This window comes from Sciurus vulgaris, assembly GCF_902686455.1.
Source record: "Sciurus vulgaris genome assembly, chromosome: 6".
In the NCBI taxonomy this organism is placed as follows: Eukaryota; Metazoa; Chordata; class Mammalia; order Rodentia; family Sciuridae; genus Sciurus; species Sciurus vulgaris.
In genome coordinates, this window is record NC_136466.1 from 57981951 (window position 1) to 58009822 (window position 27872).

The following is a 27872-nucleotide window of genomic DNA, read 5'->3' on the forward strand; positions in this document are numbered from 1 at the left end:
GTGACCAAAATACCTGATAAGATCAACTTATAAGAAGAAAATTGATTTTGGCTTATGGTTTCAGAATTTCAGTCCATGGTCAGCTGGTTCCAAGGCTGAAAACAACTCTATTCTTGCAGACACAAGAAAGCTGCCATGGGGAACAGGAGCTAGGGCCTTGGAGTGCTCTTCACATCTTTCCATGTAGCCAGCCACCTACTTCACCTAGGCATCAGGCCAGCTCTGGCAGGAGATTGGATCAAGGCTATTTGCATGTCTGTTTTCAGGACATTAACTTTCGTCTTCCTATACGAAATGGGAAGGAGATCAACGCAATCATGCAGAAAACTTATCTTGGGGAAAAAAAAAAAAAAAAAAGACCAAAGTTTTGCTTTCAATAAGAACAAATTCTATTTTCTGTAAAGTGTGATAAAAACATCTTTAGAAAAGATATTTTAGTGTTTTGATGAAGGGTTGAAGTTCTCCATTATGTGTTTCAAGTAATAACAACAAAAAAAGAAAGATATTAATATTATGCAAGTAGAGTGCTGAGTACTATCATTTATATGTTGTGTCATTTGAAAATGCCCCAAAGCACCCTGTGAAATGGGATCTAAAGTTGGAGATGTCAGCCTGGTCCATTTTCTCATGGCCAGTAAGTGACAAAGCTCAACCCCATAATCCAAAGCCATGATTCAGAGTATGTGGAAATACACAGAAATGTTAGACAGTGCTGGCAACTCTGCATTGAAATCTTCTATAAATAGCTCTCTGATTATTTCTGATTCTCTTTGACTTAGTATAATGCAAGCCATTCAGCAATATGATAGATAAATATTTCCTTTTCAAAACATTACACAAATACATGATTTCCTCCCTCTTTCTGCCCTGTAGAAGTAGGAAAAAAAACAAGATAATAGGAATTTGCCTCCAAGCTACAATACCTTCCTCTCCTCCCGGTAATCACTGAAGAGAGTCCCTAGTTACTAAGGAGACCATAACAGAATCCATTAGGTTCCAGTACACTTGGGTTGCCTGGCTGGTGAATGCCAAAATAGCAAAGGAAAATATTATCATTGCTGAAATCATTTGATGTCTATGACTAATAAAAAACATGTTGGCAAATTGAATTTTTTGAACTGCCCAAAGGGCTTGGTTAAAGCTATGAATTAATAGCACACAGCATTCTGTCTAGAGAAGAAAAAGAAATTTTTAAAAAAGCAAAAATGTTAAACCATTTAAAAATATAACTGAACAGTCAAAAGGGTCCTCATAGAAACATTAGCAACCAATCTAGTTCTTCTATTCAATTTTTTAATTTAAATTTAAGTTTCTATTCTCCTTCCCCTATAGCTAAATAATAAAGTTTGTGTATTTTGAGTCACATTATCCTTGAATTGTTAGAGACCCACAGGCCTTCTTATCCAATTTCTCACAAATACCAGAATTATCTTTAAAGTGCCCCAACAACTGTACCAACCATCAAGACCTTGAGGGCAGAAGTTTCCATTCACCTGTGTGCTGAGCCCCTTGAGGGGCTGGTGGAAGCCTGAAGTGGAAAAATTGGGGGTGAGCCAATCTTTCAACTACCTCTTCACTCCAGGTCCAGAGGCTACTCTGGCCTGCCTGAAGATGTTCATCCAGTGTCCTCAGATTGACTATTCTCAGAGCAGCAGGTCTTTTCCAGGATCCATCCTGTCTTGTTGGCCATAGCTCTGATTGTTGGAGTCTGTTTTCTTTGGTTGAGCCAAAACCTTTCTCCTCCTGTTTTCTACTCATTGTTCTCTGTGGTATCTCTAGAACAACACTGTTTGACTCAACTTCCTCTCCTCTTAAATAGTCCCTTAGATAACCAAAGTCAACTGTCATGACTGCCTGATGTACTCTTTTCTCCAAAAAGAAGTTTCCCTATTAGATCATAAGGCAAGCGTACAAATATAATTTGAAGAGTCAGAACCATAATTATCATAAGAGAAAGACAAAAAGGTAGTCTGAAAATTTGATTTTTTTTTAAGTTTTAAGAATTCTGAAATGAAAAGTTGAAGAACTGGAGGTATAGTTGAATGGTAGAATGCATGGTTAGCATACATGAGGCTCTGAGTTCAATTGTAAGCACCAAAAAAACAAAAATGACAACAAAAAAGAGTTGAAATTCTCAACTGATATTGAAAAGCACTGTACCTATACTCTGGGTTCTTGCATTCTGTCAAGTCATCTATCAAAATGAACATGGAGACTTTTTCTTAGTTATAGACATCAGGCCAACTTCTAGTGACATCCCACCAATTTTCACCAAGTTGCATTTTTAAAAAATTTACTATTAACGCCTACTTTACCTGCATGTAAATACTTGTGACAAGTTTTGAAAACGAATATCATCTATTAAGAACTAAGGAAGGGGCAATGAAAGGAAAATATTTAATTCTCCCCTCCTCCCATATCTTCTTATGAAAAATTTTAAGCATGCAGAAATGTTTTATAGTGAACACCATGTATTCAACAAGTAGAGTCTATAATGAACATTGCACTGTCTTCAATGTATCTTAAATCTGTACCTTTCTCTATCTTTACACCAATCTACTCTACGTTTTTATACATTTCAGTGTAACTTGTTTGCAGTAGCATTCTTAATCATCTCCACACCAACATGCACATTGTTATCAGTTCTTTTTTGATACTTTAATTTTATGCTCCCTTCTGAATCCTCTTTACCATACTTTGTTTTATTCCCTCCCCTTTCTCAATTTTCACTTCTCTATTTTTCTTCCACTTTCTGTCCCCAAGATATAAGAGACAAAAGGAAGGTGTAAAATTCTTGAATGTGGAATATTCTTAGAATCACATCAGGGAAAGTCACTGATGACCAGCTAGGGCCTCATGGCTTTTATAGTTGCAGGCCTGGGATGGATGAGGACCTCAGGAACAAGCTGGCCCAAGCCAGCTCACCAGAGAGGGATTAGCATGACAATTTAATAATTTACCATGAGAAACACAGCTGTCAACATATTTCCTTATCAGCCTAGTCTCTCTTTGAACTAATGGCCATGGCAGGCCAATTATGAAGGTTTTTAGTAACCAGAGTCTCAGAGGAGGGAAACTCAAAGGTCCTGGTGGTCTGGAAGAAAAGACCTTATCAGTTGATATTCCAACAGCTGGCTTCATGATGAAATGATGATGGTGACACTAACTACCACTATAGAACTTCTGGGAAGACCAACCACCTAGGTCAAGGATAGTGTACTTCCAACCTGGAATGTATATGGGTGAGCCCTGTCAAATTCTACCCTTCCAACTTTCTTGAATGATGTTCACTGACCACCGTTCCTTGAGTAATACATTATCTTTTAGACCTGTTTATGGCATTACTTAAGATTTAGTGAAGTCCTGATCATCCTGTGTTGGATCTGGAAGACAATGTGTCCTTTTGTTTTGGTTTGACTTTTGGGTTTGTGCATTTGTCTGTTTGTGTGGTGCTGAAGAGGAACCCAGAGCCTCACGCATGCCAGATGAGCGCTCTACCACTCAGCTACATCCCCAGCTCAACAACCTGTCCTTAAAATGGGAAGTCTGTGTCTATCTAATTCCACCTTTGCAAATTTTACTTGCTTTATTCTCAAAGAAGAGAGCGATTATTTGCCTTCTGAGCACTCTGTTCAGAGGCCAGAGAAGAATGGGCTTGTCCATAGTGAGAAAAACCATTCTTTTCTCTATCTCAAGATTTATGTCTGACAAGCAAGTTTCATTGTTCATTTTCTGGGCTTCCTAATTAACAGCCCACAAAAACTTGGCAAGGTGAGTTCCCTGATGAAAAGGCAGCTGCCCAAAAGCAACACAAATGTACAAGCGCAACACTTGTCACAATAGAGAGCTTCTCCAATATTGCAGATGAATTCAATTTTGACAAATCAAACCCACTGTGAAGTCCATGAAAGGAGCTTCCTCATCATAAAGTCTCAAGGTGAATCCTTTGGTTACATGTCAACTTCCTAATATAGTTCTCCCAAAGGTTTAGACTTAGAAATGTTTTACAGCAAGGCTTTCCTATCCTCTATTGCTTAAAAACAATTCTTACCCTTGACCACATTCCATGTACAGATACTATAGGAAATGTCATCAATGCTAGTAGCACCAGACGCTTTAGAGTTTATTTGAAAATAAACATTCAAATGTTGCTGAAAACATGACCTAGAACAAGGCTCGGATTATTTCACTAGAGTCTACTGACAGATTGAGGTGGGAGGGGACCTGATACTTTTAGGTATTAGTACCTCAGTGGTAAAGGTTAACTGGCAACTAAAATTCTTCTCTAATTGCCTCTATTATCAGCAACCTATCCTCAGATCCAGATTAAAACTCTTTCCAGAGGGTAAAAGGTCCTATGATGTAGAGAGTAGACTTTTTTTTTTATTGCTGGGAATGCAAAGACTGAAGGGACCACATGGGCCTTGTGTCACAGACCTCAAGCAGGACTCAATCTACATAAATAGGGAGCATTTTATCTAAGCAGGGCTTCAAAGGCAATGTTTGCTCATATACCATTAGTTCCTTTTTTCCTTTGATGCATCTGTCTCTAGTGATGGAAACTCTTTTTTGTTTTTTTTAAAGAAACTAAAGCACAAAAAGAAAATGAAAAGGCTAAAAACTGATTTGGCAACAGCTAAGCAAGAGGCTGCCTTCACAGTCTTCGAACTCAATGAGAAGATAAAGATGCTCTGTGAAGGAAAGCCAGCCCCTAGAGGTCAGTATTACCACGTGACAATTGCACCCTGGCCCCTCATCCTGGGCGATACCTATGGTTTCATTGGCAACAAAGCAAAAAGTAAGGCCACTGTGCCTGGCAGCATCCTGGCCCAGCAGCATACTGGCCTGGCCTGACCTCCGTTAGGAATGAACAGAGAAAGCACGTGAGCTACTAACTCTGGGCTGGGTGTGCTTTCACCTTAGAGAGGCAGAGAATGAATAAGCTGCTCGTTAAGGGGAAGTCTCTAAAGATGAAGAGCTGGCCTGAAATAGATCTGTGAAGTGTCATTGGACAAGCTGGGTGGCAGTGAGGGAAGGGCAGTGCCTAAGAAGGAAGGCCTGACGCCTTGAGGAACAGGGCTCTGGAGTGGGGCCAGGAGTTTCTCTGAGTGTACAGGCTGGCAGGCTAACGCAGCACAAGGAAGGGAGGAGAGTCTTTCTTAACAGCAGACAAATGAAGCAGAAAACCAGCAGGGAAGGCTGGTTGGGGGTGAAAGCAGGATAGTTTTTTAAAAAAATTTAATAGCAACATTAGTTTCAATTAAAAAAAAAAAAAAAGACTTCTACTAAGAGGCTATAAATACACTTTAGGGGGAAAAAACTCAGATTGTCATTACCAACAATACGAGTTAATATTTTATACTATTCACCAGGCATTTTGCTAAGCAAGATGTACAAGTGTCTACTTAATTCTCAGAATAACCTCTGAGCTAAGTGCACTTATGGATTCCACCAGAATAAGCCAGGGTTCAGATATATTCATTAACTTACCCAGGTTAGACCGGGACAAGCAATACTTGGGTAGTCAACACCAAGGCAGCAACTTACCCAACACCAGGGGAGGTTCCCAGCTTTGATAGGCTGAGACTGTTTTCTCTGCTATGTAGCAGCAAAACCAAACTTCCCTTCTGCCTGCTGATGTCCTGCAAAGACGTGGTTCCCTAAAATAAATGTCTTCCTTTGAAGCGTGCCACTCTTGCAAAGCCAGGAACATGCCATTGTTCTTACTCTAGCTTCCTTTATTACTCATAAGTAATTCTGGAAAAAGAGGAGCAACTTGGAAATAAGTGGAGGAGGAAGAAGTAGGCGATGTGGTTGCTTCAGAAAGGGGGACACTCCCAGCATCCTGACCACATGGCGAAACTTTACATGCAAACTTAGTTTTTATTTTCAATTTCCAATTGCATTTTCCCAGGGTTCAAATGTCATACAATAGTGTCACCTTGAAACATCTGCCAAAGGTCAACTTTTTTTTCGTTCAACAAAATAATATAAAGCAGTTTATAAATTTCCTTTTACCATGAAACTTAAACAAATAAAAATACTCCATTATCGAGTATTACCCACTTAAAGTTCCATACTCCAAGGAATCCACATGCTAGATTTTCCATTGGTTGCTCAGGAAGAAGCTGATGAGCATGGGACACATTGGAGGTAATTCTCCAGCTCACTTGGGAGAAGCTTTTATTTCTCAATTCAATGTTAAACTTAGTGCAAAAAAAATATTATTGCAGGGCATCTAATTCTAATTACATTTATTTAGACAAACCATCATTCACTGTCTAGTGCCAAGTTAGTCTCTTAGATATTTGGATAAGTCAAAATTTAAATGGTACTAAAATGCAAGTGGTTTGGGGGAGGCAGAAAATAATAAATCCCATATTCCTCCTTTGTTCATTTTTTTCTCAGTATTTTTATTTAAAAAAAAAACTACTAATAAGGGGGTGGGGTTTCTGACATACTTATAAATGGATATAAATGAAATTAAATCTAAACAGTTATTCTAAGGTCCATTGGATCAAAACAGTGGCCTTCCTTTTGGACCTACATGCTGCTTCTCTTACTGATGGAGAAACTGAGACACTGGACCAACAGGGAGTACTAATGTCTTAAATCAAATATTTTTAAATTCTTACTCTCCTGTCAGCCCTGTGCAGCCTCACCCTGAATTCAATAGTCCAAAAGATTGTCAAGGTCATTATGGCCCCAGAGATATTAACTGGACATCTCAGAGACCTTGGTCACCTTGTTCTTCCTCTCAATTCACTTCAAAATAAAGTCTTTAACACACAATGACCCTTATTTACCATAGAACAATACAGGCCAACCCACCCACCCACAAATATTTCTGGACCTAAAACACCATCCCTCCCCTAGTTATTTAGTGTCCTTTCATAAAATGTTTGTTGTGGGTTCTCAGGCTTTGTTTGCAAAGGTCAGATGCCCCAGTCATAATAGCTTATGAAGAAAGGATGATTTATTGGCACATGTAAGCAACCAAGAAAGGGCATGCCATTAGCTTTAGAGTCCAGCAGATTTGGGGTCTCGGATACCATCAGGACACTGTGTGTTACTAATCTCTGCTTGTCTCTGCATTGAGACTTCCTTCTGTTAAGCCAGATATAGGAAGAGAATAGAAAGATGACTATAAACAGCTGTGGGCTGCACTTCTTATCACCTTCTCTCCAGAGAAGAAAGAAAGCATTTTTCCACCAGCTCCAGTTCGAAAAGTACACAAAAGAACTCTGTCTGCCTAGGGTTGAGTACTCATCCCTGGGATAGGAACCAAACTGTGATCAGGGATGGGGAATTTGGGTTGGACAAGCTTTGGTCATGCATCCCCCACTGGGTGGCAGGGTGGAGAGAAAGAAGTGTGGGGAGAGAGAATGTTCTGAGTGGCAGCTCACACCAGAAGCACAGAGAGATGAACTGGCAGAAAACCATTCTTAAAGGAAGAAAAATCCCATAACTGAAAAGAAGAAAAACAAAAGCCATGTCTTTAATGCACTCTCAGTTAACCAACAAGTTAAAATTTAAAGTAATATGTAATGAGTCACCTATCCCAAGGGAACTGGCACTTTAAAAGTAAATTTCTAATCAACAAGCAAAAGGCCTTTAGCATCCAAGAAATAGATCTCCAGTGGTATAATTTCAGACCCCATAATAGAGACAGTGAGCCATTTGGGGTTCCCTTCCAGCCTCCCTCAAGTGATATCATGTTCACCTGTTTTGAAGGTCTGTCTTATTGTAACAAATTACAAGAAGGGAAAAATAAACATTGATTTATGTGATATGTCATGTTAATCTGGATTAATAGTTACTTCTCTATTATAGTTATGGACCAATGTTTTCAATTCTAACAAGCAAATTTATGAAATATTTCCAAATAAATTAGAATCCCCTTTTACCCAAATGTGCAATTTTTCCACGTTTGGTTCATTTTCTAAACAGTTTATAGGTTGCCTTTCAGCTCTTTTGATCAGAGGAATGTTTCAGAATATCAGGACTATTTTTAAGCATATTCATATTCAAACTGATAAAGCAGCTACCCAGATTTTTTTTAAACATAAACACAGTAAACTATTTTATTAGTTATGTGCTTAAATTACTTCCAAGAAAATAAATGATTTAAGTCCATGGAAAATTCAGCTGAGAAGAAAAACACCTTTATTATAGAATTAAAACAACAGGAAACTTACAGCCTGAATGTTGTTTGTTGATTTTACTTTGTGCTAATAATCACAATCCCAGGCAGATTCCTTCTGTCATTTCCAAAGTCTGCACCTGAAGTGCTTACAGCTTTATTTACTAGCAGAAATCAGTGAAATACCTACTGCACTGCTTTATTTGGGGTTTGGGGTTTAGGGATTGAACCCAGGGGCACTTGATCACTGGACCATATCCCCAGCTCCTTTTATTTTTTATAAAATTCAAAGTAAGTTGCTTAGGGTCTCACTAAATTGCTGAGACTGACTTTGAACTTGTGATCCTCGTGTCTCAACCTCCCTAGCCACTGGGATTACAAGCGTAGGCCACTATGCTCAGCTTGCACTCCTTTTTGAAATCCGAATCTGCATTTTGATATATCTCAATACGCAGGAAACTAATGTTAAGTTTCAGAACTGATTCTGCTTCCTTTAGGTTAGGAGAACAAAGTGGCTTAGCAAAAGGTTTTACTATCCTGCTGCTAGTGCATGGGTAGTCACTTGATCTGATGCAATCTCCTATCTTTGGTCAGAATATAGATTTCAAGTTAGAATACTTAAGGTAATGCACTCTTCTGGATTTTGTTCTCTTTTAACTTTTTAATTCTTTTATCTTAATATGCATAGTCCCCAAATAAGATATCTAGCCCCCACTTGCTTGTTTCCATTGTCCTAATGAAAGTCACGTCAATTCTTAAGTCATCTCTTGGTTTTACTCCCATTAAGGAGACACTCCCCAGGTAGTCCTGTTACATCCCAGGGCAAATGCATGTACGACTGGATGTCCAAATACAGCCAACCATACTATGGACTGGGGAGGGAGGGCTTGTAATAGGATTAACATTTCAGTGATTTTCAGTGACATAGAGTGCTATGACACTAGACACTAGACAGCTAGTGACAACTTATCCCATTAATTTTAAGAATCTATTACTCTCTAGATCCTTCAGAAAGTCAGGTGATATCTTTTTGTCACCAACCCAGAGCCAATGCTAAACAATATTTGAAAAGATATTTTGTGCTATAATGCTCACTCCTAGGCACTCAGCCCAAACCTTTTCTTCTTTAAGTATTCTTTTTACCTCTCCTCCTGAAAACTTCTTCCAGATCAAAGTTTCTGTTGCAACTAGGTGTTAAGGAAATGGAAATTTGGGGGTGATGAAAATGTCCTGGAATTAGATACGGTAATGGTTGAATGGTTGCACAACATTGTTAATACAGAAAACCACTTTTAAATAATTAAAATGGTGAACTCTGTGATGTGAATTTTAATCTCAATTATAAACAAACCAACAGTGATTAAAACAAATTATAAGATGTAATGACTAACAACCCTGTCGTTTGTGTATTTTAATGACTAAGAAGTGTATTTTTTTTTTTTTTAAGTAATGGCTTGTGTGTGTGTGTGTGTGTGTGTGTGTGTGTACCAGGGATTGAACCCAGGGGTGCTTAACCACTGAGCCACATCCCCAACACCTTTATTTTTTATTTAGAGACAGGTTCTCACTAAGTTCCTTAGGGCCTCGCTAAGTTGCTGAGGCTGGTTTTGAACTTGAGATCTTCTTGCCTCAACCTCCCAAGCTGCTGGGATTTACAGGCATGTGTCACTACATCCAGCTCTGTCAAATGTATTTTAAAGAAAATACATTGGACTTAAATAAAATCTTGACTTGGTAGAATTCCAAGCAGATAGAAAGGGGTCGTTTTTATATTTATTGGAGTAAGGCATCCTTGAATATTTGTCCAATCGTGTGTAGGTTTTTGAACAATGCCACCCTCTCTCAGCACAGTTTCTGCAAAGGCTCTTATTCCCCAGACTAGGAAACAATTACTTGACCAATAGTCTTAATATAACCTTCTTTGCTGCTGAACACAGATACTTCTTTTACCAGTTTACCTAGTGTTTCCTAAGAAGTAACAAGACCAGTCTTGGGATCTCACTGTTTCAATTGCTGGGACCTCGACAAAAAGTATGTTCATTACCCCATCAGATTGCACAGGACTCAGTGTGTATGTAGTCAAAATCACAAACAGGTAGCCTGTGTCCCCTGTTACCAGGATGACAGAAAATGATAAGACTTTAGGAAAACTAAAGGTGAAGATTTTTCTCTCCAGAGGAATCCTTATCCTGCCATTTGCAGACGACATTTTTTTGAAAGCTAGTACTATCACAGAGTCTTCAGATGCAGAAGCTACTCCAGAGTAGAATAATTTGCATTTCAACCTATAAGCACTACTAATTAACAACAGGAAAAATGAGCACGTGGGTGTGATAACTTCAAGGTGAGCTTTCTAAATTTAATTAGCATTTTAATCTTTGGGTCACATTCAGAGATTGCTCGTCAGGTTGTTTCTTTCTTTGTCCACTGACAGTCTCCCTGAAACAAAGCCAGCATATCCCAAACCAAAGTCTTCTCACTGATTTCAGAAATTCCTTCAAGGTTGAGGAACTGTTCCAGGAGTCCCTGCAAAATTTAGAGATTTGTTGCACGAAAGATCCCATTCTAATTCATTCTTTATGCAAAAACTTAGTCTGCTTCTACTTTTCAAAAAGATATTTTAGAGATATGTAGGTCTAAAAAGCATCCTTCTAAAAAGGAGGCATTGATCAGGACTTTGTTGATTGCAAGTGACAGAAATCAAAATGAAACTAGTTTTGATAAGAAGGAATTTATATGTGACTGAGGCTGGCAAGAAGGTTGAGGCTGGCGAGGAGGCTGAGCCCCAGGGTTTCCAGACAGCTCACTTGGCTCTTCTCTGCCTCTTGGCCCCATCTGGTCTACCACAGCCACAGATCAGGACAGTGTCCCCAGGGTGCCCTGGCTCTCAATCTACAGTGACCATATGTTGTTTCTGCCTGTACAGAATCAGTTCACCCTTCTATTAGAAACAGAAGCATGATTTTCCTTTGGAAAAAAACTCCTCTCCCATTCTCACAGTCTTTAGGGACTGTTGATCAAGACCTGGTCCCCCTTAACTCAGGGGAAGGCTTGTGACTAGCTGAGCCAATCACATTTCTCCTTTGCCAGGAACTTGAATCTTGAGCTGAGTTGAACGAAGAAGGGCAGAAAAAGTCTAGGGCTGATTTGTCCTGGAGGTTGGCCCCTGGAGGAAACTGCTGGTCTGGGATACCTGTATCCTTAAAGCTTTTGAAAAGTTTCCTTTAATATTTTCCTTCAATACTAAGGACCAACTTATACTCTTCTCATAAATTATTTCCCCCTTTAATGTAGTCAGCATTGGTTTATAATATTTGCAACCAAAAAGTCTTAATTCATATCCAAGTCTGGAGACAGAACTTTTTTCTTATACTCCATACTCAAATCTCAGAGAAGAAATTTGATTGACACTACTTGCATCACATTCTTACCCTTGGATGAACTACTGTGGCCAAGGCAGTGGGGTTTATCATGGACCACCATCTGCCAGAGGTCAAGGGTCAGGGCATATGATCAGATAAAAGAAGATGGAAAAGCTTTCTATATCTTTCACTGTCTCCTGAGATCTGCTTTATTTAAACCTCATTAACAGGGAGAAACCAATCACTGTTCTATCATACTGACTATCTAGGCCCTTCCCTTACAAAAGTTCTGGAAATCTAGTTATTTTCTAATTAACAAAAGGTAAGAAGACCCATTTTGCAATTTTTGGTTGGGGTCCAGTATTTTCCAGCTACAGCAGCTGTGGGAATTCAGTGATGTCAAGGTCCCCTCCCTCCTTTGTTTGTAATACTAATTTTGGAATTAAACCATTATCAGGAAATGGTGTTCCCTTCCTTCTGTTCATCCCTTAGGAATGGTTTTTAAAAAGAGAGAGAGAAAAAATCTTTTGGCTTCTGTATCCAGAGAGGTTGGATGAAAGGGCAAGCACCAGCTAAATGTCAGACAAGGCACATGGGAACGGGAATTTGATCAATTTCAAAGGTTTCCTATTTAACCGTAGAGACTGCTATGATCACCAGAAGAGTGTACTGCTTGGGAATGCTGCTAAACATCCCAAGTGAGCCCAGGAGGAAGAGGCTTCCTTCAAGGATATTTGCAGAGCAGTCTTGTGCACTCCTTTGTTAAACATCAGCAGATGGACATTTATTTGTCAACATAAGCTGAATTGAAGACTTTGGGGTTGCAAACAACTGTCAGCCAGCTGTCTTTGGTATAAATCTCTTGTTGACAAAGTGGAAAAAGTGAATGGTATTCTCTCCTGCAGCTCCCCAGGAACGTCTCTACATTTTATTTAGTGACTCTATAGGAGGTGACTGATAGGAAGTTGATGTTAGAGATTAGCTCACTGGTCATATGGATAAATTTGGAGGAAAGAGTGGATATTTTTGTGGGACCTGAGCTCATCAAATCAAATTTTAAAAGGATGCATAATTTCTGGGGGACAAATTGGAGCCCTCTGAAGGCACAAGACTTATTCCTGGACTATAGGAGAATGTTAGTTATATACTCTTAAATATATACTAGATATATGTCCTTATGTATACTGTAGTGGTCTGGAAGAGACATTTTGGTTGTTGTTTTGTTATTTTTTGCTTTTGTGTTTTTGTTTTTTAAGATACATGGGCTTGGACCAGATTACCTTCCTGTGTCTCTAACTTTGTCAATCAAATAAAGTCACAATTTGACATTTGTAAAAGAACATAAAACTAAGAAGAAAGAAAGAAAAAATGTAGGGCTGGGGGATATAGCTCCATGGTAAGCACTTGCCTAACACACGGAGGCCCTGGGTTCCATCCCCTGCACCTCAAGGAAGGAAAGGAAAAGGAGAAGAAAAGTAGGACAGCAGTTTCCTCAGTTTTTTAGTATGCAGTTGAACCCCAGAGAAGTGTGTTACCTCGTGCTAACATGAGAAATGGGGCCTACAAGACTGAAAATGTTTCCATTATACTGAAGGAGGCTTTCGTTGATGTCACTGATCTCAGAAACAGTGGCTGAGAGGTCCACACTGCCATCATCCCCATCCGGGCACACCATTGGAGTACCTGCTCCATGTGGTCAGACCGGTTCCACCACCACTGTTTCCTGTGGTGGAAGGAAGGAGACCTCCCTCTTCATCCTCTAGAGAATTATAAACAGAAGCTGGTAAACAAAAGAGGGAGGGGTCCCTAGCCACACACTGAACTTATACATTATAAAATGATCAGTTATAACTCAAAAGGTAAATTTCTGAAGCCAAGGAAGGAGGATACAAGAGATGCATATATGCTCTGTGAATGGAAGAAAATAAGAATTCTTGAGTCCTTAAAACCAGAAAAAGTTCTTGTAAGACAGGTCGATAGGGTAAAACTTATTATTAACTTAGTTCTTCAAATCCCTGCATTACCTTAACTCTTAGAAAATTTCCTAAATACATAAGGGAATAGGGTGGCTTTTTTTTTTTTTTTTTTTTTTTTTTTTTTTTTTTTTTTATCACATGTAGCATCTATAACAGGGTTCAGACTTCAAGTAAAAGTCTTACCCTTAAGTCCACACAGTACATTGACCTATGTGACAAATGCCCCTTCCGTCTGTTTCTCCCAGCTGATCAGATAAATAACTTTGATGATTCTTCAAGACAAATAGGTCTTTCTGAATCTGGATGAATGCCAAAACCTTTGGCCTTATCCCAGGTTGCTAAGTAAACTTCTCCAAAAAGGTAGTTAATTTTCAATATGCTTTTATTTTATTTGTGTAGGACATGCCACAACCAGACACTATTCATTTTAAATTATATTTAATGTTAGTTAGTTCACACACAATTCATATTTACTATTTTTAAAAGATTAACTGTAGCTTTTAAATGAGAACTCTTTTAAAATATCTTTTTTTCAGCCAGACAGAGTGACATATAACTGTAGTCCCAGCTACTTGGAAAGCTAAGACAGGGGGATTCCTTCAGATGAGAAGTTCAAGGCCAGCCTAGGCAACATAATGAGAATACTGCCTCAAAAATTATTAAATTTTAAAATATTATAAAATAAAAAATAAAGATATTAATAAAAATATAAAGATATTAAATATCTTTTTTATTTCCAAGCTTTAATGTATCACATATCTTTAGTGATCATATTATTAGAACTAAGTCAGAACACTAGCTGATGCTAAGTTCTGACATATAAATTTACATTCATCTCAAAAATATTTGAAATGATAACCATGTTCCAGAAGTCTAGGTATGTTATCACTGTGCTTGTAGTTCAAATAGAATTGCACAAGAGAATGGAAATGCTGAATTTATTTAACTGATCTCATGTGTTAGCTGCTAAGTGTCTTGGGGTCTTAGAAGCAAAGGTTAGTAGAATGTAATCAACTCCACAAATCCAGAAGAAGGTCAAAAGAGTTAAGGGAAATACAGAGCTGACTGCTCTGAATGTGAAAGTCAGTACTTATCTTTTATAAATTGAATCAGAAAAGAAAAATATCAGTACTGGAACTTGTATAATTCTTCTATCTTGATGCTATAAGCAAAATTTCTGAAACAAGTGAATAATCTTTTCTTTTTAATAGCCATAACTTTTCCACATGAATCCCAAGAGTCAATAATTGAATCTGAGAAAGGATGCATTTCTTTGGAGGTTGCTTTTGATCTAAAGCCAAAGGGAAGTAATTTATTTAGCAGATGCTGTGGGTTCTAAATAAAGAAATGTATGTGAAAACGTTAGCAAACAAAATAAAGTACCTTAATTCGTTTGTCAATAAAGCAATATCAAGATGCTAAGAATTTATGGTGGCACACTCCTGTAATCCAGTTGCTCAGGAGAATGAAGCAGGAGAATCACAAGTTTGAAACTAGCCTAAACAAGACCCTGTCTCAAGATAAAATAAAAGGGACTGTGGGCGGGGGTGGGTAGCAAGGTGCAAGGACATATACCAGCCCCTGTACCACCACCATCACCACCACCAAAAAAAAAAAATCTTTAGGAAATGGAAATTGGTTTGAGGTTTTGTTTCTCTCCTTTCCTCTGAACACATGCTGATGAACATATTTACATCATATAAAATGGCCCGAGATCTTTGAAAACATCCCTGAAGAAAATCGACAGGCCTGCCAATCATTTATTGCTTCAGTAACATCAGCTTTCCTTTTGGCTGATTTAATCTAAGGCATAAGTAAATACTCTTGACCTTTTTAAATGACCAATTTCACATTCATTTTTGTCCTGGTGAAATTTAATTTGTATTATTCCAAGATTTATTGCAAACATCCATTGCCTAAACACTATTTAGTGTTTATTGAAGGTTGAACAAGAGGAAAAAATCTTGATTGAAATTCAAGAAATCTGGGGGAAAAAAAACAAAATTAGTAAAGATAATACTAAAGAAATGAAATCCACATGAAATGTGTAAAATCGAAATGTGATGTTAGTTGCTGTTGTCATATGCAATAGGAATTTCCTCCAAGGTGCCTGTCGCTTGGTGCCTGAAGGCTCCCTGTCAGGTATTCCCTCTTAGGTGCCCTCATCCTTTACCCCTAACTCCATCCCTATTCCTTTGCCTTCAGGGCCATCTTCAAGGAAGTTTTTGTGACTTCCTCCATCACCTTAGCACCTTCTCACCCTTTTCCTGGCCTTCTCCTGCATCATGTGTCCATAAACTTGTGCACACCACAGTCACATGTATTCTCTTTCCTTATCTGTCTTTACCAGAAGACTGTAGATTTCTTGAAGACAAACAGAGATGATGTCTTATCTTTCTTTGTCACCTGCAGCCTAGCACAGTGACTGATGCTTGATGGTGATGAAATATTGGATAGATGGACATTGAATAAAACTTAATGGGATCCTTTCTGGTGTACTGTTGCCTAATATGTTTATTAATTATGAGGTGATGAAGGGAATTTGCTTATGAAATTCGAAAATTTAAAGCCACCCAAGTAGCTGCCTTACCAGGGAACAGATTGTACTTTCAGATTGCCAGTGATATCCACGGGATCACTAGACACAGTTACTGGCCCTCTAGTGTAAGATTATCAAATCCTGGATTGGTTTGAAATATTACTGATTCTTCTACACTGTATTGCAATAGAGTGATTTTTCACTTGTCTCCTTCATATAATCTACCACAGACTGATTTTTTTCCACCTCCTTTAGATGACAGTATTCAATTGAAAGTGATTTAATCTAGGGTCCCAATAATCTTCATGATGTCAAACCCAGTGTAAATTTTTCTGTGTTCATCTTACTTGAATTCATAGAATCACACAGCATAGATGGCCCTTTCTTTTTGACATATCTCCACTCCTGGCCTATGTCAAATAACAGTCCTAGCTTTTCTTCTTCCCTATTATTTACTCTTTCTATCTAACTCACCGAGTCCTACTCTATAGAACTTCAAAAGGTCCTTAGGACCTAGTTCAGAACCTTCTTCTTCTCCATCTCCAGATTTTCCCTGGATTGTATGATTGATTCTTGTAGCTTTAAAAATCACCCATCATCAAATCATTCCTACATCTGTATTTCTAGAACCTGTCTCCCCTCCTGATTTCTAGATTCATATATTTGTAGGTGAACTTAGATTTCCTCTTATTTCTCTAAACTTTCACCCCATCTTGGTTTCAAAGATGATCTTTCCCTAACTGGTCTCATTTTAAGCAATGACATCATCAACCACTTGTTACTCAAGATAAATCAATTGGTTTAAAAGAAAGGAAAGAAAAGAAAATTACAAAGCGGAATAAGTGCAGTATGTAAAATAAATGCAGTTCTATGACACAAAATAATAAACTGGAATAGAAGTGGAGAACACATTGATGAGTTAGGTCTGCAAAGCCCTTTTAAGATGGAGATGATGTTTTAGCTGAAACACATTTTAAGGAGTCGCATGTGAGGAAGGGAAGAGCATGCTCAAGGAAATATCAAGTATAAAACTATTTAGGGCAATAGTTTGGTACATTCCAGCAATACTCAGAAATCTAATATCCCTGGAGCAAAATAAATAAGGGGAAAAGTATCAGGGTATGGAGAGGTAAAGATAGGTGGAGAGTAGATTAAATGTGAGTATTTCATCAGTCCAGTGGCTTGGAATAGGGAATAAATTGAATTATAGCATTTAACCTTTTTTTAATTTAAAAATCTTTTTAATGTAGAGAAATATACATAATATTTATCACTCTAACCATATGTAGGTATCCAATTCAGTGGCATTAAATACATTTCACAATGTTGTGTAACCATTTACTTCTATGGGTAGACAGAGTTTTTCATCATCTCCAACATTTTATCCATTAAACAATTCTTTCCTCTTCTTCCCAGCCCAGGTAGTTACTATTCTACTTTCTCTCTGTAAAGGTTTCTAGTCATATGTTTCATATAAGTGGAATTATACAATCTTTGTTTTTTTGTCTCTGACTTCTTTTGCTCATCATGTTTTCAAGGTCCATTCAGTTGTGGTATGTGTTAAAATTTCATTTTTATGACTGTACAATTTTCCATTCCCAAACCATATTTTGCTTATCTTAATGAATTTCATCTTTATTTCAGAAAAATTTGAGGATAAAGAGATGAAAGTAACCAGGATGATTCTTAGGCTTCTCACATGTAAAAATAAGTAACAATCAATCCCAATCAACAACCCCAATCAAACTGGATTAGATGTCACTACATACTGAATGGAGAATTCCTGAAGGATGTGGCCCCTAAATAAGTTTTTTTTTTTCAGTATTGGGGACTGAACCCCAGCCATGCTAGATAAGTGCTCTACCACTGAGCTACATCCCCAACCCTTGTTCATTTTTCTTTAAATTTTTTTTTATTTTGAGACAGGGTCTTGCTAAGTTACTGATGCTAGCCTCAAACTTTTGATCCTCCTGCCTCAGTCTCCCAAGTAACTAGGATTTCAGGCCTGGGTCACTGCACCCAACTCTTAAATAATTCTTAAATGATGAATATGAGTCAATATGTTGACAGATAGATATAGAAAGGGGTTAGATACAGAGGAAAATTCAAAATCAATGGACAAAATTATAAAAGTTTTGGAGTAGAACTTAGTTTCTTTTGTCTAGAACATTCTCCCCAAATTCCTTGTGTCCCTGTCTAAAATTTCCCTGATCTTCAAGTTTCAGGTGAAATGCCAGCTCTTCAGACCCCCTGAGGCTCTTATGTATGCATTTATTATCTTTGAGTTTATCTTACCATTAATTGTCTTTTTCCACTTTGTCCATATTGGGCCATAAACTCCTTCAGGGCATGAATTATATCTTTAGCATATTTGTACCCTCTTACAGAACCCAGTATTATATTGCCTCGCATTAAGAAGACTATCGACAAATGTTGGGCTTTCAACAGAGCATTCTTATCAGGAGTGGGAATTAAAGATGTGCAAGTCACTAAGGCTGAACAAGCCAAGAGGCTATAAAGAATGTTGATTACAATAATTATCTGAAGATTTTAAGTTCAGGTTCTTTATATAAAAACTAAGCTGCACAATTATCTGATGGCGTTACATTTTTGAGGCAGCAGAGAAAATCCCCAAATTAGATATGAACATCGTAGAGAAATATTATCTCTAAAGAAAAGGTAGAAAACCCTGTGATAACTATAGGACTGTTGTTTGTTGTTGTTACCAGGTAATTATTACTATATCAGAAAGATGAATTCTTGGATGGATCTAGCAGGACAGGAAAATACAGATGAAGTCATTGCTAAATTTATATAAAAATTGGTTTAGTATCTAAGATGCTGACATTAGTTCAGATGTAGATGAGATATCCAAATGCCTTAAAACAATCTATGAACTCGGAATGTATTCCCATTACAGTCAGAAGTACTTGTAGGACTGGGGGGTACAGCTCAGCAGCAGTACTTGTTTTAAGCATGTAGAAGGCCCTGGATTCAATCCATCACTCCAAAAAATAGAAGTTTGCAAGTATTGTATAAATTTCAGATATATAAGTGATATGGAGAGAATTTTGAATTTTATCATTGCTAGCTCTAAAAAACTCCATTGGCAACTGACAATGGTCTTCTGACATCATGATCTTGTTCAATTTTATGAAATGTGGCATTATTTTACATGAGGTTCTAAAGAGAAAGTAGATAATTAAGAACATAAAGTACTTGACATATGTATCATAGTTGGTCAAATGGGCAAATAAAATTTTTCATTTATTTTTAAAAGGTAAGAGTCTGGTAAAACATAAACTCAAAACTCAAGGTTAGGAAGAGAAATAGCACGGTAGGTTATGTGAAAATCAAAGAAGAGAGAAAATAATGCTGCCCATTGTTTCAAGTGACAAAGAATTGGCAGAAATCCAAATACCACAGCAGACAAGATTAATATTAAGTATATCTGTCAACATCCTGTTTGAAAATCTCAGCCAGGCTCAGAACTATCTGAAAACATCCAAAGAGGGTTTCGCCTAAGAATGAGTCACATTCTTTGTAGCAGAAAGCCATTAATATACCAGTAGAGAATGTTAGAAGTTAAATAGAACTTCATGATCACCTTGTCCCACTCCCATGTTTTACAGATGAGAAAACTGGGGCCCAGAAAACCCTCTCTCCACTCTGCTGCACTGGGAAGCACCAGGAAGTAATGAACAGAATGTGGACTGTGCGACTGTACAGAATTAGCTTCGGATCCCACTCAATCACACAGACAATCTCTGAGCCTCAATTTCCTCAACTGTAATATAGGGATCAAAATAGCTACTCTGTGGGGTGGTTGTAAGATTAGGAGCAATGTACATAAAATATCTGGCATGTAGAAAATCAATCAATGCTAGTTCTGATTGCCCAAAGTCCTGGGGTCAGGGACAGAACAAGGACACTCACTTCAATCCAAGGTTGTTCTCAATATACCTTTAGAAAACCCCAGTTAGTGGATCACTTCCAAAAAGTGGGGCAAGCATTATTATGCTATTCAATAAATACTTAGACCTTTAATAACCTGGAAATATCAAATGAATCAGGAGTGTATAAAATACCAGAGGGAACTTACTAATTTTTCCAGAACATCAACATAGCAAAGGACCATTCAATACAGGGGCAGAAATCTAATAACTTGGGGAGAACACTTCTAAATACAGTTGAAGGAATCTTTCTGAACTGAATCTTTCAAACTTGAATAAGTGTGAAGAATAGGTGTCAGTGTTGCATATATGTATGCGAACTTAGATTTTGTGCCATGTACTGTCTTTTTAAATTCAGCATGACTGCATTACATTTATCATACATTTAAGACTGAAAAAAAATCCAAACCTTCAAAGATCAAATGACTAATAGGACAGATGTCAGGATTGTTTAAGCAGTTGTAGTTTGTAAAAGAGATGCAAAACTGAAATACTTGTTTGTCCTAGTTAGCTACCTCCACTGTGTGTGTGCATGACATGGAAATATAGCCTTACCACTAACAAGATATACCTTCTGAATCAGAGGCAATCTTATTACTCAAAACTTTTAGTCCTAATTCTAATTAATCATATAAGTATAATCATTGGCCATGACATATAAATAAGGATGAACAATTTAAGTTTCTATATCCAGGCATCTGCTTTACTGAACACTTTCTTAGGATGGTCCCTTTGAAAATTAACATGAATCTAAGTCTATCAGTGAGTGTCTTATTAAAGCATCTTCTGGTTACTACCCAGGAGTAGTAGTAATTAGAGTTGCCAGTGTGGTCATGGATCTGGATGGCTGAGAAAGGTTAAGAGGTATACAAGATTTTAGAAATAAAAAGATCTTTACAAGGCCAAAGTTTAGCCCATGGATTAAATTCATCCAACCAAAGTATTTTAAGTGTTCTTCAAAGTATTAACTCATCAGAGTATGGTGGTACATGCTTGTAATTCCAGCTGCTTGGGAGGCTGAGGCAGGAGGATTACAAGATCAAGGTCAACCTGGGCAACTTAGTGAAAACTTGTCTCGAAAATAAAAAAATAAAAAGAGCTGAAGGTATAGCTCAATGGTAGAGAGCCTGTGGGTTTGATCTCTATTACTGAAAAAAATAAAGTATTAGCCTGTTCTACAAAGTTTTAGGTATTTTACAATAACTTCAACTACTTAACAATGGAGAAATTTTATACTGCAAGCAGAATTCCCAGTTTCCCTTTCAAAATTGAATAATCTGGCAATCCTGGGCTCAGATTCTTGCCTGAAAACCTTCAGGTACAGTTGAACAGTGACCCCCTTAAATGCAATGAGTTCTCCATGTTTGCCTCATCTCCCACCAGTCCTGATGGTGCCCAGGCCAGTGCTGTGCACTGACTTTACCTGTACAGCTCCAAATCAGGTCCCAGCCCACCTTTTATAGAAGGAAAAAACCCTAGCTACCAAAAGACCGAGGATAGCTCTAGAACTCTCATCTCTCTGAATCATGCCTTCCCATTTTAGAAAGTCCTTAATGAATATTCATTTGTTATGTACTTCCTGAAATAATTAAGCACCAAAATACAATCTAGAGCAAGATTTATAAGAAACTAAATCCATGGATAAAAAGTAGTGCCACCACCGGGCATAGTAGCTCACGCCTGTAATCCCAGTGACTGGAGAGGATAAGGCAGGAAGACTGCAAGCTCGAGGCCAGCCTCAGCAATTTAGTGAGACCCTATCTCAAAATAAAAAGTAAAAAGAACTGTGGATGTAGCTCAGTGGTAAAGTGCCCCCCTGGGTTCAATTTCTGGTAACAAAAATAAACAACAAAAGTGCTACTTCAAGCAAAATATTAGATTATTAGTGGCTACTTAACTTGATATATTCTTGAGGAAGGACTAGTCATATGATTTTTTTTCTTTTTCTTTTTTTGCAGGGCTAAGGATAGAACCCAGGGCCACAAACACGGTGTAGGCGAGCGTTCTACCATTGAGCTATACCCCGAACCCTGTATTATATAATATTTTTAAAAATCCTCCTCCCACTACCACCCAACCCTAGTAATGGGGCCTAGGATGGAGCTACATCCCTTTTTTATTTTATTTTGTGACAGAGTCTCACTAAACTGTCCAGGCTGACCTCAAATTTATAATCCCCCTGCCTCGGCCTCCCAAGTCCCTGGGATTACAAGCCTTGGCCTGTCTAGCAGGAATTTGTATTTTTAATGAGGATGATTCTTTATATTTAATAATTAGAAAACAAGGTCACTTTTTCTTCAGTTCTAATCTTGAGCTGTAAACCTTAATTCTGGCACTCTGTTTCTCTTCATTCAGAGAACACAAGTTTCCTGCTTGTGGTCCCTGACTCTTTCCTTTTGTTTTCTGTGTTCTGTGATTGTGATTTATTAAATAAAACCCTAAAAGAGATAGAATGAAATGTATAGTGAGTGGCACAGCTCAAGAAATTGGTTCTAGATGTAACTGTCCGATCAGAATATTTTCATCATGGTGACCAGGAAGTTCCTACCTACTCCACTGACATCACACTTCTCTCTAAAGTTTGCTTTCTTTGAATTGAAAACTATTTCCCTTCTGAACCAAGTATTCTAGAAGTTTTTATAACCATAGTTTGAAAACTTCAGGTCAACTTGTTTTGAGTTTCTACCCCTTAAACTTGTGTTCTTAAAAGGTTTTATACTTTCTCTTTTATACTTTTAAAACAGACTTTTATTATAACCAAACAAGGCAAATAAATGTTGTTACACAGTAGATGCCTCACATTTGGCCATATTTGATTCCATCTATTTGAATTAGATCTCATGTGCTCTAGTACATCAAAATCCATTCAAATTTATTCTACTTAAAGCTAGTTTAAAGAGAAATTTTTCATATTCTGTTTTTTAAGAAGAAAAAAAAAAGATGAATTTCTTATGGGAAAGAGGTCACCAAAAAGGGGTATAATCTCTGTTCACAACTAATCCATACTGAAACTTTGAGAAAGTAATGCCATATTAGAAAAAAAGGAAAGAAAAGAAAAAGAAGTCTCCTCAAAGCACCAAGTTGGACCCAGTAGGATACTTTTGAATGTCTGTCTGGTGTAAGTACTTATAATACAGCAATTCTTAATGTGAAAGCTGGCACATCTAAGCAGGCTGATCTTATAAAAAGAGGGAACGCTTTGGAGAGTTTTTAATATTATTCAATGAAAACTAGGCATATGAATAGAAATGCCTATATATATATATAATAGGAATAATAGCTGTAGGAAAAGGGCATATATAGTATTTTCATTTTTCCTCTTACAAATTAGCCTTTAGAGAGTTTCCTCATTTCTTTTTTCTTTCAAAAGTTTGTATTAGAATGAATATTGTACTTTTGAAAAAAAAAAAAAACATTTGAAACTGAAAAGATTTAAGAGCCTTTCAACTTTTAATATATTTCACTTCAAAATCAACTTTAATAATACTAGAATATAGCAGGGCATGGTGGCGCATGCCTGAAATCCCAGCAGATCGGGAGGCTGAGGCAGGAGAAGAGCAAGTTCAAAGCCAGTCTCAGCAAAAGCGAGGTACTAAGCAACTCAGTGAGACACTGTCTCTAAATAAAATACAAAATAGGGCTGGGGATGTGGCTCTGTAGTTCAGTGCCCTTGAGTTCAATCTCTGGTACCCCTCAAATAATAATAATAATAATAATAATAATAATAATAATAGAACATAAGCTAATGTGCTACAGAAGTAATTAATGGAAAAGGTCCTATCCAATAAATAAGTCTCTCTCTAGTATTAAATGAGGGACTTAAAGTCCTGGAAAGTAGAACAGTAAAGGCTTGGGAAAAGTAAAATTCAGCTTTATGATTAATATAGAAATTGAGGAACTGGATACTTTAAAAACATGCTATAGTATACTTTAATGACCTGAAAGAGACCCTAATGTGGTCCAAATATTAGCTAATAGAGGAGAAGGGCTGGTTTAGTTACTTGATTCAGAGTTCCCTATTTATTTTATTTTTATTTCTATTTTTTGTCTTATATTCTCATTCTTTTTTTATTGTAAACAAATGGGATACATGTTGTTTCTCTGTTTGTACATGGAGTAAAGGCGTACCATTTGTGTAATCATAAATTTACATAGCGTAATGTTGTTTGATTCATTCTGTTATTTTTTCCCTTCCCCCCACCCCTCCACACCTCTTTTCCCTCTATACAGTCCTTCCTCCATTCTTGCCCCCCTCCCTAACCCTAACTCTAACCCTAACACTAACCCCTCCCTCCCCCCATTATGTGTCATCATCCACTTATCAGCGAGATCATTCATCCTTTGATTTTTTGAGATTGGCTTATTCACTTAGCATGATATTCTCCAATTTCATCCATTTGCATCCAAATGCCATAATTTTATTATTCTTTATGGCTGAGTAATATTCCATTGTGTGTGTGTATATACATATATATATATACCACATATATATATATGTGGTATATATATATACCACAATTTCTTTATCCATTCATCAACTAAAGGACATCTAGGTTGGTTCCACAGTTTGGCTATTGTGAATTGAGCAGCTATGAACATTGATGTGGCTGTATCTCTGTAGTATGCTGATTTTAAGTCCTTTGGGTATAGGCCAAGGAGTGGGATAGCTGGGTCAAATGGTAGTTCCATTCTATGAGGAATCTCCACACTGCTTTCCAGAGTGGCTGCACTAATTTACAGTCCCACCAGCAATGTATGAGTGTACCTTTCTCCCCACATCCTCGTCAACACCTGTTGTTGCTCGTATTCTTGATAATCGCCATTCTAATTGGGGTGAGATGGAATCTTAGGGTGGTTTTAATTTGCATTTCTCTTATTACTAGAGATGTTGAACATTTTTTCATATGTTGTTGATTGCTTATAGATCTTCTTCTGTGAAGTGACTGTTCATTTCCTTAGCCCATTTGTCGACTGGGTTATTTGCATTCTTGGTGTAGAGTTTTTTGAGTTCTTTATAGATTCTGGAAATTAGTTCTCTATCTGAAATATGATTGGCAAAGATTTTCTCCCACTCTATAGGCTCTTTCTTCGCATTGCTGAGTTTCCTTTGCTGAGAGAAAGCTTTTTAGTTTGAATCTATCCCAGTTATTGATTCTTCCTTTTATTTCTTGTGCTATGGGAGTCCCGCTGAGGAAGTCTGGTCCTAAACCGACATGTTGAAGATCTGGACCTACTTATTCTTCCATAATCTGCAGGGTCTCTGGTCTGATTCCGAGGTCCTTAATCCATTTTGAGTTTAGTTTCATGCATGGTGAGAGATAGGGGTTTAGTTTCATTCTGTTGCATGTGGATTTCCAGTTTTCCCAGCACCATTTGTTGAAGAGGCTATCTTTTCTCCATTGCATATTTTTGGTACCTTTGTCTAGTATGAGAAAATTGTATTTATTTGGGTTTGTGTCCATGTCCTCTATTCTGTACCACTGATCTACCTTTCTATTTTGGTACCAATACCATGCCGTTTGTGTTACGATTGCTTTGTAGTAGAGTTGAAGATCTGGTATTGCGATACCCCCTGCTTCGCTCTTTCTACTAAGGATTGCTTTAGCTATCCTGAGTTTCTTATTCTTTCAGATGAATTTCATAATTGCTTGCTCTATTTCTGTAATGTACGTCATTGGGATTTTAATTGGAATTGCATTGAATCTGTATAGCACTTTTGGTAGTATGGTCATTTTGACAATATTAATTCTGCCTATCCAAGAACATGGGAGATCTTTCCATCTTCTAAGGTGTTCTTTAATTTCTTTCTTTAGTGTTCTGTAGTTCTCATTGTAGAGGTCTTTCACCTCTTTTGTGAGATTGATTCCCAAGTATTTTATTTTTTTCGAGGCTATTGTGAATGGGGTAGTTTTCCTAACTTGTCTTTCTGAAGATTCATCACTTATGTATAAAAATGCATTGGATTTATGAGCATTGATCTTGCAACCTGCTACCTTACTGAATTCACTTATGAGTTCTAAAAGTTTTCTGGTGGAATTTCCTGGTTCCTCTAAGTATATAATCATATCATCAGCAAATAGGGATAGTTTGAGTTCTTCTTTTCCAATTTGTATCCCTTTAATTTCTTTGGTCTGTCTAATTGCTCTGGCTAGAGTTTCAAGGACGATATTGAATAGAAGTGGTGAAAGAGGGCATCCCTGCCTTGTTCCAGTTTTTAGGGGAAATGCTTTTAGTTTTTCACCATTTAGAATAATATTAGCCATGGGCTTAGCATAAATGGCCTTTACAATGTTAAGGAATGTTCCCACTACCCCAATTTTTTCTAGTGTTTTGAGCATGAAGGGATGCTGTATTTTATTGAATGCTTTTTCTGCATCTATTGAAATAATCATGTGATTCTTAACTTTTAGTCTGTTGATATGGTGAATGACATTTATTGATTTCCAGATGTTGAACCAACCTTGCAACCCTGGGATGAAACCCTCTTGATCATGGTGCACTATCTTTTTAATATATTTTTGTATGCGATTTGCTAAAATTTTGTTGAGAATTTTTGTGTCGATGTTCATTAAGGATATTGGTCTGCAATTTTCTTTCCTCGATGTGTCTCTGTCTGGTTTAGGTATCAGGGTGATATTGGCTTCATCGAATGAGTTTGGGAGGGTTCCCTCCTCTTCTATTTCATGGAATACTTTGAGAAGTATTGGAATGAGCTCTTCTTTAAAGGTTTTGTAGAACTCAGCTGAGAACCCATCTGGTCCTGGACTTTTCTTTGTTGGTAGGCTTTTGATGACCTCTTCTATTTCATTACTAGAAATTGGTCTATTTAAATTGTGTATGTCGAGAAAAACTGAAACCATTCCCTTTAAAAATGGGAACAAGGGGGCTTGGGTTGTAGCTCAGTGGTAGAGCACTTGCCTCGCATGTGTGAGGCACTGAGTTCGAGCCTCAGCACCACATACAAATAAGTAAAATAAAGGTCCATTGGCAACTAAAAATATATTTAAAAAAAAAAAGGGAACAAGACAGAGATGTCCTCTTTCACCACTTCTATTCAACATTGTCCTCGAAACTCTAGCCAGAACAATTAGGCAGACCAAAGAAATTAAAGGGATAGGAATAGGAAAAGAGGAACTTAAGCTGTCACTATTTGCGGATGACATGATTCTATATTTAGAGGATCCAAAAAACTACTCCAGAAAACTTCTAGACCTCATCAATGAATTCAGCAAAATAGCAGGCTAAAATCAACACACATAAATCTATAGCATTTTTATACGCAAGCGACGAAACAGCTGAAAGGGAAATGAGGAAAACAACTCCATTTGCAATAGCCTCAAAAAAAATAAAATACTTGAGCATCAATCTAACCAAAGAGGTAAAAGATCTCTACAATGAAAACTACAAAACATTGAAGAAAGAAACTGAGGAAGACCTTAGAAGATGGAAAGATCTCCCATGTTCTTGGATAGGCAGAATTAATATTGTCAAAATGGCCATACTACCAAAAGTGCTATACAGATTCAATGCAATTCCAATTAAAATCCCAATGATGTACCTCACAGAAATAGAGCAAGCAATCATGAAATTCATCTGGAAGAATAAGAAACCCAGAATAGCTAAAGCAATTCCTAGCAGGAAGAATGAAACAGGGGGTATCACAATACCAGATCTTCAACTATACTATAAAGCAACAATAACAAAAACATCATGATGTTGGCCCCAAAATAGACAGGAAGATCAATGGTACAATATAGAGGACACGGACACAAACCCAAATAAATAAAATTTTCTCATGCTAGACAAAGGTGCCAAAAATATGCAATGGAGAAAAGATAGCCTCTTCAACAAATGGTGCTGGGAAAACTGGAAATCCATATGCAACAGAATGAAACTAAA

The 27872-nt window shown here is 37.4% G+C and overlaps 1 protein-coding gene across 1 annotated transcript in view; it reads left to right on the forward strand.

The window, feature by feature from the left end:
- CCDC192 (coiled-coil domain containing 192) overlaps window positions 1-27872 on the forward strand; it is a gene marked incomplete at its 3' end in the record, with an annotated part of 211477 nt that overhangs the window by 139246 nt on the left and 44359 nt on the right. Inside the window, exon 6 of the mRNA XM_079143783.1 lies at window positions 4585-4717. Within this exon, the coding sequence (XP_078999909.1) occupies window positions 4585-4717 (133 nt within the window). The remainder of the gene's footprint in view (window positions 1-4584; window positions 4718-27872) is intronic.